The sequence below is a fragment of the Mangifera indica genome, chromosome 10, assembly GCF_011075055.1.
Source record: "Mangifera indica cultivar Alphonso chromosome 10, CATAS_Mindica_2.1, whole genome shotgun sequence".
NCBI lineage: Eukaryota > Viridiplantae > Streptophyta > Magnoliopsida > Sapindales > Anacardiaceae > Mangifera > Mangifera indica.
Window position 1 is genome coordinate 4,316,377 of NC_058146.1, and position 13,490 is coordinate 4,329,866.

Consider the following 13,490-nt stretch of genomic DNA (forward strand, 5'->3'; position numbering starts at 1 on the left):
GTATTATATTATAAGATACGTATAATATAATATAATTTATTAATTTTATAATATTAATTTGATATATTTTATTATATGTATTAATTTTTATATTATGTATTATAAAATATTAATAACTATATATATGCTAAACCCTAAACTCATCCTTCTTGCAGATTAAATTTCCAGGAAGCAATAAGCTACAAAGGATTCTCCGTTTAAAACTTCTTCCAGGGAATTGCAAAGATTCTCCTATCAAAACTTATTCCGTGACAGCTGTTTGATTGCACCAATGCAAGAACTTGCCATTGGACTGATCGGTAAAAGCCACTGAACTTCGGAGCAATGAAATAAAATATTAAAGAAACTTTTTATAAAATACGGTCAGTCTATGCTGTTCTTATTTGTCTAAAGAGAAATCAGAACCATGCAGAGGGATGTTTAACGATTGGCATAGAGATGGAGAAAATCCCACCTCATGTTCTCATCTTCCCATTCCAGTCTTAGGCCATGTTAACTCAATGCTCAATAATCAGTTGATCCAGGTGATAGAGTGGTCTATTATCCCTAGACTAAGTAGACAGATAGACTAGATTAATCAAGTGATCGAAAACATGTTAAAAGTGTATTGTTTGGATCGTAGAGCTAGTTAGATTTTGTTATCATTAATAGAGTTTACATATAAAAATAATTATCATACAACTATTCGGATAACTATGTATGAGGTATTTTTATAAAAGAAAATACAGATTGTCTTTGCATTAAGATAAAAGATTGGCAAAAAGGATATCTTGACCTAAGTATTAGGACCAAAAATGCCCTAAAGTATAATTGAGGATGTAAGATTGGGTGAAAATGTATTTATCAGGGCTGCCTCCTATTGACATATCATGAGGTTTGGCAAGAAGGGTAAATCGGCTTTGAGGTGCATAAGATAGCCTACTAATTTGCATTTCTAATTAGTATAGATCGTATTCATAAAGTGTTCCATAAATTATTACTGCATAAATATATCAATGACTTGACATATATGTTGAAGATCAATGATGTTAATATAGAAGATGGTTTGGTTTATGAGGAGCATATAAAACAAATTCCTCTAGTCAAAGTGTTGTAAAGGAACTATCAAATTGAAAAAGTCACATGAAAGGTTGAGCAAAATATGAGATACAAGTTTTTGGAGATATTAAGTAAATTTCAAGGACAAAATTATTCTAATCGGAGAAATTGTTACATCTACAAATAGACTATAAAAACATTTTGATAGTTCGTCACACATAAAAATTAAGATAATAGTCATAAAATAGAAACTAAAAAAGAATTTGATTTTGTCGATTTAAAAGAACAAAATAATTTTATTTTAATCTTTAATAAAATAATATCATTTTATAAAAGGTAAAATAAAAAATATAAGATTTAATCTAATTTTAAAACTATTCAAACTGTAAATTAATCTGTAAATCTTTTTCAAACTTTTTTTTAACCAACATCAATCCAAACTTTTTTTTTTAAATAGTACATACCATTTTAATAGTTTAAACCGATTTTCGCGCACCCTTGTTTAATAAATAAAATGATGCATAGATCGCAGAATACTTGAGTTTTGAATGGGTAAATCATCCTTTCTTCTAAAAATTAAAGGATTACAGAGTTTCTCTTATAAAAACTTGGCCAAAGGACTATTTCTCACTTAAGGTATGCTGCAATCTCAAGTTTTTATCTTTTATCTTCGATAATATCAAATATCCACTTATGAACAAATAAAATTAACAGTAGTAAAGGTAAAATCATTATTTTCTTTATAATATTAAAAATAAACTAAAATAAAATCTCTTTTTGGCTCCTTAAACTTTAAAAACTAAAAGTTTTTCCCAACCGAAATTTAAAAAAATGGTAGTTTTATCCTAGGGTTTCATTTTGAAATCTTCAACGTTATCTCCTGCTCCATTATCGATGAACTCTCTCTTCCGAACCATCCTCTCCTTTCAGCTATCTCTCTCTTCTCATTTGGACATCTGATCGACGTCGAAAGAGCAGTGGAAGACGAAGAACTTTATCGAGAAAGACGAAGACGAAGAGTTTCGTCGATTTCGTCTTCCCTGATGAAACTCATCATCTTTCACCACTCCTCTGACGTCAATCAGACATTCAAATAAGAGGAAAGAGATCGTCAAAGGAAGAGGCCGTTAGTAATAGAGCCGAAAATGACGTCAAATATTTTAAAATAAAATTCTAAGGTGAAACTGTCATTTTATAAAATTTAGGTTAAGAAAAACTTTTAATTTTTCAAGTTTAAAGTGTAAAAAAAGATAAAATTTTAAAGAATTAAGGTTTCGTCACTTTTAACTATTTATGAGTGGATATTTAATATTATCGAAGTAAATAAATCTTAGATGGGAAATAGTCCTTTGACCTAAAAACTTCTACCTAGAGTTAGCTTTTGATGTGACAGCTGTTTGAGTGCACCAATGCAATAAATTGGTGCTACTGATAAGACCCAAAAGACATCATAGAAATAAGAGAGAATTTCAAGTAAAGTCTCGAGGGATATTTTGGACTGGTCATTGAAGGCCAACGAAGTTCAGGACAATGACATAAAATATTAAAGAAACTAACAGGAAAAAAAATACGGCCATCATAAGTCTGTTCTCGTCATTCATAGGGATCTTAACGATCGGCATAAAGATGGAGAAAATCCCACCTCATGTTCTCATCTTCCCCATTCCAGCCTTAGGCCATGTTAACTCAATGCTCAAGCTCGCCGAGCTCCTAAGCGTCGCTGGCATAAACGTTACTTTTCTAAACTCAGAGTACAACCATAGCCGTCTTGTTCGTCACACCGACGTTTGTTCTCGTTACACTCAACGCTTTCCTGGCTTTCAATTCAAGACTGTTACAGATGGCCTTCCCATGGACCACCCACGAACCGGAGATCGATTTGAGGACGTTTTATATTCAGTGAAATCAGTAACTCCTCCTCTCTTGAAAGAGATGCTTTTGAACGAAATCAAGCCTCCAGTCAACTGCATCATTTCGGATGGATTTATGAGCTTTGCAATTGACGTCGCCAGGGACTTGGGAATTCCGATTATTTATTTTCGTACGATCGGAGCTTGTGCTTTATGGGCTTACTATTCTCTCCGTGAGGTCATTGATGCCGGCGAGCTCCCTATCAAAGGTTAGTTTGTAGTTTACACTGGTTTTTTTTTTTTTTTTAATTTGAAATATCTTAAAATTTCTAAAGTTATCTTATCCTCTTGAAAACCTTTTTAAATAGTAATTTTAAAAAATAAAAATTATATTATATAAGTTTTAAAATAGAGGTGAAACTAATATATAATTCATTAATGAACTTTAAAATTTATTAAGACTTGTATTAATAATATCAATTAATGTAATAATTTTTAAGTGTATTTAGTTTATTTTTATTAATCAGATACGTCTATTTATAAATTATCATTAGATTATTTAATTATTTAATTTTATTAAATTAAAATCATAATTAATCTTAGCTCAAATAACATATTTTCCAACACCTTTGTCTTAAACTTGGTTAGCAAATAATATCTTCCATTATATTTCAAGTGATTGTGTATGCTAAACTAAATCTGAAGGTGCTGAAGATATGGATCGCCTGATAAAAAACGTGCCCGGCATGGAAAGTTATCTCCGCTGTCGCGATCTTCCAAGCTTCTGTCGAGCTAGCGACCCCATGGACAAAAATATTCAAATCTGCATGAGCGAGACTCGCGCATCTCCTCGAGCTGATGGTCTCATATTGAATACATTTGAGGACCTGGAAGGTCCCATATTATCCCAAATTCGCACTATTTGTCCAAATATTTACACCATAGGACCCCTCAACGCTCACCTCAAAGCAAGAGTTCCTGAAAGTACGTCATTAAAATCCGCAAACAGTTTCTGGGAAGTTGACAGAAGCTGCATTTCATGGCTTGACAAACAGCCTCCACAATCGGTTATCTACGTTAGCTTTGGCAGCATTACAGTGCTCTCAAGAGAACAAATGCTAGAGTTTTGGCACGGTCTGGTGACTAGCAACAAACGGTTCTTATGGGTGATTAGGCCTGATTCAATTTCAGGAAAAAATGGGGAGGATGAAATTCCTGAGGAGCTTGTTGAGGCCACCAAGGAGAGAGGGTACATGGTGGGCTGGGTGCCACAGGAAGAAGTTTTAGCCCACCAGGCTGTTGCTTTGTTTTTGACTCACAGTGGATGGAACTCGACATTGGAGAGTATTGTGGCGGGGGTGCCCATGTTATGTTGGCCTTATTTCGCTGATCAGCAGGTGAATAGTCGATTTGTTGGCGAGGTGTGGAAGATTGGGGTTGATATGAAGGATTTGTGTGATAGAAATGTTGTTGAGAAGATAATTAATGAACTGATGGTAAAGCGGAGGGAGGAATTCATGAAATCAAGCTCTGAGATTGCTACTTTGGCTACAAAAAGTGTCAATGAAGGTGGATCCTCGTACTGTCATTTGGACCGCTTGATATATGATATTTGGTTGATGAGCTCAAGAGCATTTTCTTGCTGAAGTTTGGTTGCAATATGCAACTATATGCTACCGCTATCATTGATACAATAAAACAGAAGGAGCAGAGTTGTTTGATAATAGTTAATGAGTTCAACAATTCCAATCATAAATGGCAATAAAGCTGTTTGATTTTTTAGAAGTTCTTGTCATGGTTGATTATAGCTGCCGTTTGTTTGCAGGCTTGTTACAATTTGGTTCCTTTTTATTCACAATGGGTTTTTTTTTTTTTTTAAAAGTGTGTTAAGGGATTTTTGGCACATGTTATTCAGTGATTATATTATGATAATATTGTATAATGCCGGGTTAGCACATCATATGATTATTGAATTATGATTACGGATTATAATTATAAGAATAATTGATTGTTTGATAGTCATTTTTTGCATGTTTGGTACAACTTGTGATTAGTTTTTGGATTAGAAGTGTTAAAAGATCATAAAATACAATTATTCAAAGAAAGTTAATCTTACTAGCCTTTTAGATTATGGCTTAGGTAATTTAAAAAGTGAATACCCCAATGATAGGTTAACCAATTAAAGTAAGAAATCTTTAATAGAGTTCTAAGAAGAATCATATATTCGAAATCAACTAATGTTTCATCAAGATGAGACTTTTGAATTATCTGATGATGTGGGGTTAATCACTAACCTTAAAGTTTTATTTATTTAGTATGGTTTGTTCAACTCTAAGAAAGCGGTCAAATTTAGAATAAGTTATTTTAACGATACACATAATCACCTTGTTGATCAATTAAAAAAGATAGTAGTAAAATAATGTGTTAACAGTATGATTTCAACCTTAGTTAGTTAATACGAGAACGAGTAAAAATGGTACAAGAAATATATAGGTATGATACGATGAATGATGAAAACTATATTTCTACAAGAAAAATATAAAACACTACAATAATATAAGAATTATACAAGTATGGTACAATAAATAATGAAAAGTATATTTTCGTTGGAAAAATATGGAATGTAGGGTTAATATAACACATCATCGATAATACATTTTAAAAAATACAACAATATCAATCCTAATTCTACCATTTTCATGGAACACCATATTAAAATTAGTATAAAATTTCAAATTAGTTTATTTAATTTGGTATTAGAGCTAATATAATCAATTTTCAAATTATTGTATCAACATTTTCAAACATTATATATTGTCAAGATTTAATTATATTCTCTCAAACACATAACATAGCTAATTAAATATCATAATAGTTTATTTTTCTAGATTATATGAAGAGATTTAAAAAGAATAAACAAATTATATCTTACTTTTATCTTATATAGCCAAATCAGATTAAAATCATGCAGATATTATTCTCAAGAATTTTTTTTTTTTTAAAAAGCACTTAAAAAGTAATATTAATAAAAACAAAGTTATATTATATCTCTAAAATTTTTATCTTAAACTACATTATTAACCCTAACTTAAAAGAATTTAAATTCCTCATGATTGCGTTGCAAAATTTGCACTCAGCTTTTCTGTATTAACGAAATGGATTACCCAAAATTCTGTTTCCCCTAATCATTATTAACAAAAGGGGTCTCCCAAATTGTTTTCTTATGTTGTGTTATTAAAGATTGTATCAATGTTTTCAGTTCACATTTTATTTTATGAGTTCACATAAAAATGTGTGCACACAGTTGCATTATGTGAAAGCACTTAAACTAAGTTATTCATCAAAAGAGGTCTCTTGTAGCTTCTACTGATAACAGCCAGGACCAGGAGGACCAATATTATTGGGCTGATCGTTGAAAGCCAACCAACTTCAGGACAATGACATAAAATATTAAAGAAATTGTCACTATAAGCATACAGGGGGACCTTAACGATTGGCATAGAGATGGAGAAAATTCCACCTCATGTTCTCATCTTCCCCCTTCCAGCCTTAGGCCATGTTAACTCAATGCTCAAGCTCGCCGAGCTACTCAGCGTTGCCGGCATAAACGTTACTTTTCTAAACTCAGAGTACAACCATACCCGTCTTGTTCGGCACACCGACGTTTGTTCTCGTTACACTCAACGCTTTCCTGGCTTTCAATTCAAGACTGTTACAGATGGCCTTCCCATGGACCACCCACGAACCGGAGATCGATTTGAGGACGTTATATATTCAGTGAAATCAGTAACTCCTCCTCTCTTGAAAGAGATGCTTTTGAACGGAATCAAGCCTCCAGTCAACTGTATCATTTCGGATGGATTTATGAGCTTTGCAATTGACGTCGCCAGGGACTTGGGAATTCCGATTATTTATTTTCGTACGATCGGAGCTTGTGCTTTATGGGCTTACTATTCTCTCCGTGAGGTCATTGATGCCGGCGAGCTCCCTATCAAAGGTTAGTTTGTAGTTTACACTGGTTTTTTTTTTTTTAATTTTTTTGTAAGATTTAAGTTACATGAACTAAATATAAAATCTATCAAGTCCTATACTGGATTAAAATTTTTTAAAATTATAAGAATTTTTGAAATATCATAAAGTTTCTAAAGTTATTTGATTGTCGTGAGATTTCTCTAAATAACAGTTTAAAAAATGAAAAATATATTATATAAGTTTCGAAATAGAGATCAAACCAATATATAATAGGTTAATGAACCTTAAAATCCATTAAAACTTCTACTAATAATATCAATCAATATAATAACTTTTAAATGTATTTAATTTATTTTTATTGGTAGTTACATCTATTTATAAATTATCGTTAGGTTATTTAATTATTTAATTTTATTATATCAAAATTATAACTAATATTAGCTCAAATAACGTATTTTCCAACATCTTTGTCTTAAACTTGATTAGCAAAGAATATCTTCCATTATGTTTCAAGTGATTGTGTATGCTAAACTAAATCTGAAGGTGCTGAAGATATGGATCGCCTGATAAAAAACGTGCCCGGCATGGAAAGTTATCTCCGCTGTCGCGATCTTCCAAGCTTCTGTCGAGCTAGCGACCCCATGGACCAAAATATTCAAATCTGCATGAGCGAGACTCGCGCATCTCCTCGAGCTGATGGTCTCATATTGAATACATTTGAGGACCTGGAAGGTCCCATATTATCCCAAATTCGCACTATTTGTCCAAATATTTACACCATAGGACCCCTCAACGCTCTCCTCAAAGCAAGAGTTCCTGAAAACACGTCATTAAAATCCTCAAACAGTTTCTGGGAAGTTGACAGAAGCTGCATTTCATGGCTTGACAAACAGCCTCCACAATCAGTTATCTACGTTAGCTTTGGCAGCATTACAGTGCTCTCAACAGAACAAATGCTAGAGTTTTGGCACGGTCTGGTGAATAGCAACAAACCGTTCTTATGGGTGATTAGGCCTGATTCAATTTCAGGAAAAAATGGGGAGGATGAAATTCCGGAGGAGCTTGTTGAAGCCACCAAGGAGAGAGGGTACATGGTGGGCTGGGTGCCACAGGAAGAAGTTTTAGCCCACCAGGCTGTTGCTTTGTTTTTGACTCACAATGGATGGAACTCGACATTGGAGAGTATTGTGGTGGGGGTGCCCATGTTATGTTGGCCGTATTTCGCTGATCAGCAGGTGAATAGTCGATTTGTTGGCGAGGTGTGGAAGATTGGGGTTGATATGAAGGATTTGTGTGATAGAAATGTTGTTGAGAAGATGGTTAATGAGCTGACGGTAGAGAGGAAGGAGGAATTCATGAAAGCAAGCTCTGGGATTGCTGATTTGGCTAGAAAAAGTGTCAATGAAGGTGGATCCTCGTACTGTAATTTGGATCGCTTGATAAATGTTATTAGGTCGATAAGCTCAAGAGCATTTTCTTGCTGAAGCCTGGTTGCAATATGCATTACTCCAAGCTTGAAACTTTTCCCTTGTTACAATAAGACAAAATAAGCTGAGTTGTTTGATAATATTTAATGAGTTCAATTATTCCATTCAGCAATGGGAATAAAGCTGTTTGATTAAAGGGAGAAGGACTATTTCCCACCTAACTTTTAATGTGTTTCCAAAATACCACCCATGACAGATAAAAATTCACTTTTCCCACCCGTAAGCCATTAATATGGATGATATCTGTTTGTATAAGGGTAAAATATCTATTTTACCCTTGTTAGATGAAATGATAAAAATACCCCTCAATTTAGTCTGCACAATTCATCCCAAAATTGATGTGAGGATTTTACCATTCACCCCCCTTAGGTTTTAGAAACTAATATTTCACCTTACCTAAAGTTTTTAAACTTTAAAAACTAACATTTTCACCCTCAAACCTAGGGTTTCCATATTTTTCAAAATACAGTCGCCTCCCATAACTTTCAAAACTAGCAGTTTCACGCCCATTCTTCAACTTCATCTCCCGACGTCGTCTCTGGCGTAGTCACCATGCGACGAAGAGGTCTCTCTTCGTCGCTCCACCCAGATAACGAAGGACGACTCTTCGCCGTCCTTCGTCGCTCGTCGCGTCGTCTAGACGCTACGACGAAGCGTCGTCCTTTGTCTGTTCTTCCAGATCTGGATGACTCTTCATCGTCTAGATCTGGGTGACGAAGGGTCGTCTTTCATCATCCTTTGTAGTTGGAGATGAGAGATCAATCGATTGCGTCGGCCGTCGGTGGTGGCCGGTGAAGGAAGCAAACTCTAGGGGTGAAATCTAAACTTTTCAAACTTTGAGGATGGGTTAGTTATTAGTTTTTAAAACTTGGAGGGGGGAGACGGTAAAATTTTAAAGTTTTAAGGTTTTAAATAGTAAATGACTATTTTGCCCCTATCCCTAACTGAAAAATTGGACGGCAGTTTGGTCACAGGTGGGAAAAGTGGATTTTCATCTGCCGTGGGTGGCATTTTGAAAACGCATCAAAAGTTAGGTGGGAAATAGTCCTTCTCTCTACTTAGAAAATACTAAAACGAAAGTAATTATAAGAGATCTATTTAAAAAAAAAAAAGATAAGGAATTTGTTTCATATGTTATCGTTAGAGTTATATTTAAATTGAGTTTATTTAAGTTTGATTTAAACGAGTTTGAACATAAAAATTCAACATTTTTGAGCTCGAGCTTAGAGTGTTTAACTGGTCAAGCTCGAAAGTTAAATATTTTCACATAAAACGACGTTTTTTTAATAACGCGTTAATTAAAAACTTGATTCGAACTTAAACTCGAACATAGCTTAAACCCAACTCTTTTGAAACGAATCAAGCTAGAGCTTATTTGAAGCGAGCTCAACGAGTTTGAACTTATATGAATTATTGGATTGAATAATTAATTATGAAGTGTTTGGAACACCTTATATGAATGATTTATTTGTGAATTATAATAACCTTTTTAGATTATTAAGACATAATCCAAAAGTTTAGTGGGATTAACTTTTTTGAGTTATTGGATTTAATAATTTTTTAATATTTTTAATCCAAAAGTACAAAATATTAGGTATATTGAATATTTTTAAAAATACTTAGATTCTTAAATTATTTGTCAAACATTTATAATTAGATTATGATTATTTATAATCAAATAATCATAAATTACATTCAATATGTTAAAATTGATTATAACAAAATTAATTATCCATATAAAATAATCCATAATCATAATTCAAAAATCATGAATTATGTTTACCAAACACTATACAATATTATAATGACCCAAAAATCCCATAACACACTTGAAAAAAAAAAAAAAAAAACCCTTATGCATAAAATAAAGGGAGAAGGACTATTTCCCACCTAACTTTTGATGCGTTTTCAAAATGTCACCCACAAAAGATGAAATTCCACTTTTTCCACCCGTGAGCCATTAATATGGATGATAACTATTTGTATAAGGGTAAAATATCCATTTTACCTTTGTTAGATGAAATAACAAAAATACCCCTCAATTTAGTCTGCATAATTCATCACAAAATTGATGTGAGGGTTTTATCATTCACCCCTTTTAGGTTTTAAAATCTAATATTTCACCTTACCTAAAGTTTGTAAACTTTAAAAACTAACATTTTCACCCTCAAACCTAGGGTTTCCATATTTTTCAAAATACAACCACCCCCCATAACTTTCAAAACTAGCAGTTTCACCCCCTATTCTTCAATTTCATCTCCCGACGTCGTCACCGGCCTCCTCCTTCTCCTGGTGTGATGAAGAGATCTTCATCTCCTCGTCGCACGGTGCGACGAAGAGACGGAGATCTCTTTGTCGCATGATGCGACGAAGAGACAAAGATCTCTTCGTCGCTCCACCCAAACGATGTCTTCATCGTCCTTCATCGCTCATCATGTCGTCTAGACACTACGACGAAGGACGATGAAGCGTCGTCCTTCGTCTGTTCTTTCAGATCTGGACGATGCTTCATCGTCCAGATCTGGGTGACGAAGGATCGTCCTTTTTAGTCGAAGATGGGAGATCTATCGATTGCGTCGGTCGTCGGTGGTGGCCGGAGAATGAAGCAAACCCTAAGGGTGAAATCTAAACTTTTCAAACTTTAAGGATGAGTTAGTTATTAGTTTTTAAAACCTGGGGGGGAGAAACGGTAAAATTTTAAATAGTAAATGATAATTTTACCCCTGTCCCTAACTGAAAAATTGGACAACAGTCCATTTCTTTGTAGAAGTTGTTATGCAGTCAAATTTAACAAATTGAGGGCAATCCTATAAACACACTGAATAGCGGATTAAGACGTTAAAAAACATGAGCAGTTCAAGACACCAAACAAGCTGGTGTCAATTCTTTTCTTCTTTACCTCACCTTCGTACACTTATTTCTCCAGGGACTTACTTATCTAGTCTTCGCAAACTCTTTTCATAGTTAGCGTAATTTATATTAGGGATATTAAATTTGTTATCCCCCTTTTTTTTTTTTTTAACCGTGCGTGTGTGCATATATATATATATATATATTTCAAAATCTAAACAAAAATACTACAATAATAACTTATTTTCTTAAAATATTTTTGTTGATATAACTCATATAGAAAGAGAAAATATACAATAGTAACCTCTCTCTTTTCACTCAGTCTTTCAGTAAAGAAAAAAATTTCTACAATATGAAAAAAATATCAATCTATTTTTCATCTGATTTTTATTTAGGTCTAAATTTTCGTATTTTTTAACCATCAATACAATATTATAAAAACGTTAAACGATACAACAACATTAAATCACAACATTAAATAATCTAGCAACATGAAATTACAGGTTCAAGTTAAATTTTTTATAATAGTTTCTCTCACTGATTGTGTATTCTCTCTTTAGACTGAGTAAAAAGAGAGATAATACTATTGTGTATTCTCTCTTTCTATATGAGTTATATCAACAAAGATATTTTAAAAAAATTAGTTACTGTTATGCTATTTTTGTTTAAAGTCTAAGATAGGTGACATATATGTATATACATGATTAAAAAAAAGATTAAAAATTCAATATCTCTTTATATTATATAAAGCTTTAAATTGCAGATATTAGTTGGCAACAAAAATCACAATAGCAATTTAATATTAGAGAGAGGACAAAAAGATATTTCGTACTTTTACAATTATATATCAGTGTTTCATATATTTTACTACGTAAATATATCAATAATTCAATTTACATGTTGAGGATCAATGATGTTAAGATAGAGGACGGTTTGGTCTATAAAGAGCATCTTATGCATATGTTAGGTAGACACGTGAAAGGACAAAAAAAGAAGAAGCAAATTTCTCTAATCAAAGTGTTGTAAAGGAATTGCCGAATTGAAAAAGTCACATAAAAGATTGAGAAAAATATGAGATGCAAGTTTTTGGAGATATCAATTGAATTTGAAGGACAAAATTATTTTAATGGAAGAAAAATGTTACACCCACAAATAGAGTATAAGGGTATTTTGGTGGTTTGTCAAGCATAAAAATAAAGGTAATAATAATAGAAACTAAAGAAGGCTGATTAATTCGACTTGATTTTGTTGATTTAGAAGAATAAAACAACCTTATTTTATTCTTTGATAAAATGATACCGATTTACAAATATATATATATATATATATATATATATATATATATATATATATATATATATATAAAAGATTTAATGCAATTTTAAAATTATTCAAACTGTAAATTAATCTGTAAATCTTTTTCAAATATTTTTTAACTTAGACCAAACTTTTATTTTAACATAGTACGTACCATTTTAATAGTTTAAACCGGTTTTCGTGCACCCTAGTTTAATACATTAAATGATGCATAGATCGAAGAATATTTGAGTTCCGAATGGGTAAATCATCTTTTGTTTCAAAAAGGCCAAAGGACTATTTCCCATCCAAGGTATGCTACATTCTCAAGTTTCTCCTCTTTAACTATGAAAGTATCAAATACCCACCCATAAGCAGTTAAATTTAACGGAACTCTAACGCCTTAAAATTTTATCTCTTTTTCTCCCCCTAACCCCTAAAAACTAATCATTTCTCCCTAGACCAAGTTTTAAAAAATAGCATTCCCCCCCCCCCTGAGGTTTAGTTTTCAATCCCCGACGACGAAGTCTTCCCGATGCTCCAACGACCTCTCTTCTCTCCTCTCAAACGTCGATCGGCCCAGATCTGGTGTCGTCTTTGCCTAAAAATTTGAAGAGACGAAGCTCTTCGTCTTCCCAGACGAAGACGATGACCTCATCTCTGTCTGGGAAGATATCTGAAAAGACGATCGTCCTCCTAGACGAAAACTACTACCTCATCTCCGTCTGGGAAGACGATGTCAGATCAGGGCCGATCGACGTTTCAGAGGAGAGAAGAGAGGCCGTTGGAGCATGGTGGTGCTTCAGGAAGGCTTCGTTGTGGGCGATTGCTCCAAATTTGGCGTTAAGGATTGAAAACTAAACCCTAGGGGGGAATGCTATTTTTCAAAACTTGACCTAAGAGGAAATGGTTAGTTTTTAGGGGTTAGGGAGGAAAAGAGGATTAAATTTTAATTTATTTTTAATATTACAGATAAAATAATGATTTTGCCCTTAAA

General features: G+C 33.2%; 2 protein-coding genes across 3 annotated transcripts; both read left to right on the forward strand.

Moving 5' to 3' along the window:
- The first annotated feature begins 2,664 nt into the window (after positions 1-2,664).
- Positions 2,665-4,670, forward strand: LOC123227825 (7-deoxyloganetic acid glucosyl transferase-like). The gene is made up of 2 exons (XM_044652948.1): positions 2,665-3,157; positions 3,594-4,670. The coding sequence occupies exons 1-2, from the start codon at positions 2,665-2,667 to the stop codon at positions 4,532-4,534; spliced, it is 1,434 nt and encodes a 477-aa protein (XP_044508883.1). The 3' UTR covers positions 4,535-4,670.
- A 1,669-nt stretch (positions 4,671-6,339) lies between these two features.
- Positions 6,340-8,475, forward strand: LOC123228229 (7-deoxyloganetic acid glucosyl transferase-like). Of its 2 annotated transcripts, none has more exons than XM_044653549.1 (2): positions 6,340-6,885; positions 7,404-8,475. In XM_044653549.1, exons 1-2 carry the CDS (start codon positions 6,393-6,395, stop codon positions 8,342-8,344), a joined length of 1,434 nt encoding a protein of 477 aa, XP_044509484.1. In that variant the 5' UTR covers positions 6,340-6,392; the 3' UTR covers positions 8,345-8,475. The 2 variants fall into 2 exon arrangements, with proteins under 2 accessions (XP_044509484.1, XP_044509485.1); XM_044653550.1 differs by having other exon boundaries at positions 7,413-8,475.
- The last annotated feature ends 5,015 nt before the right edge of the window (positions 8,476-13,490 follow it).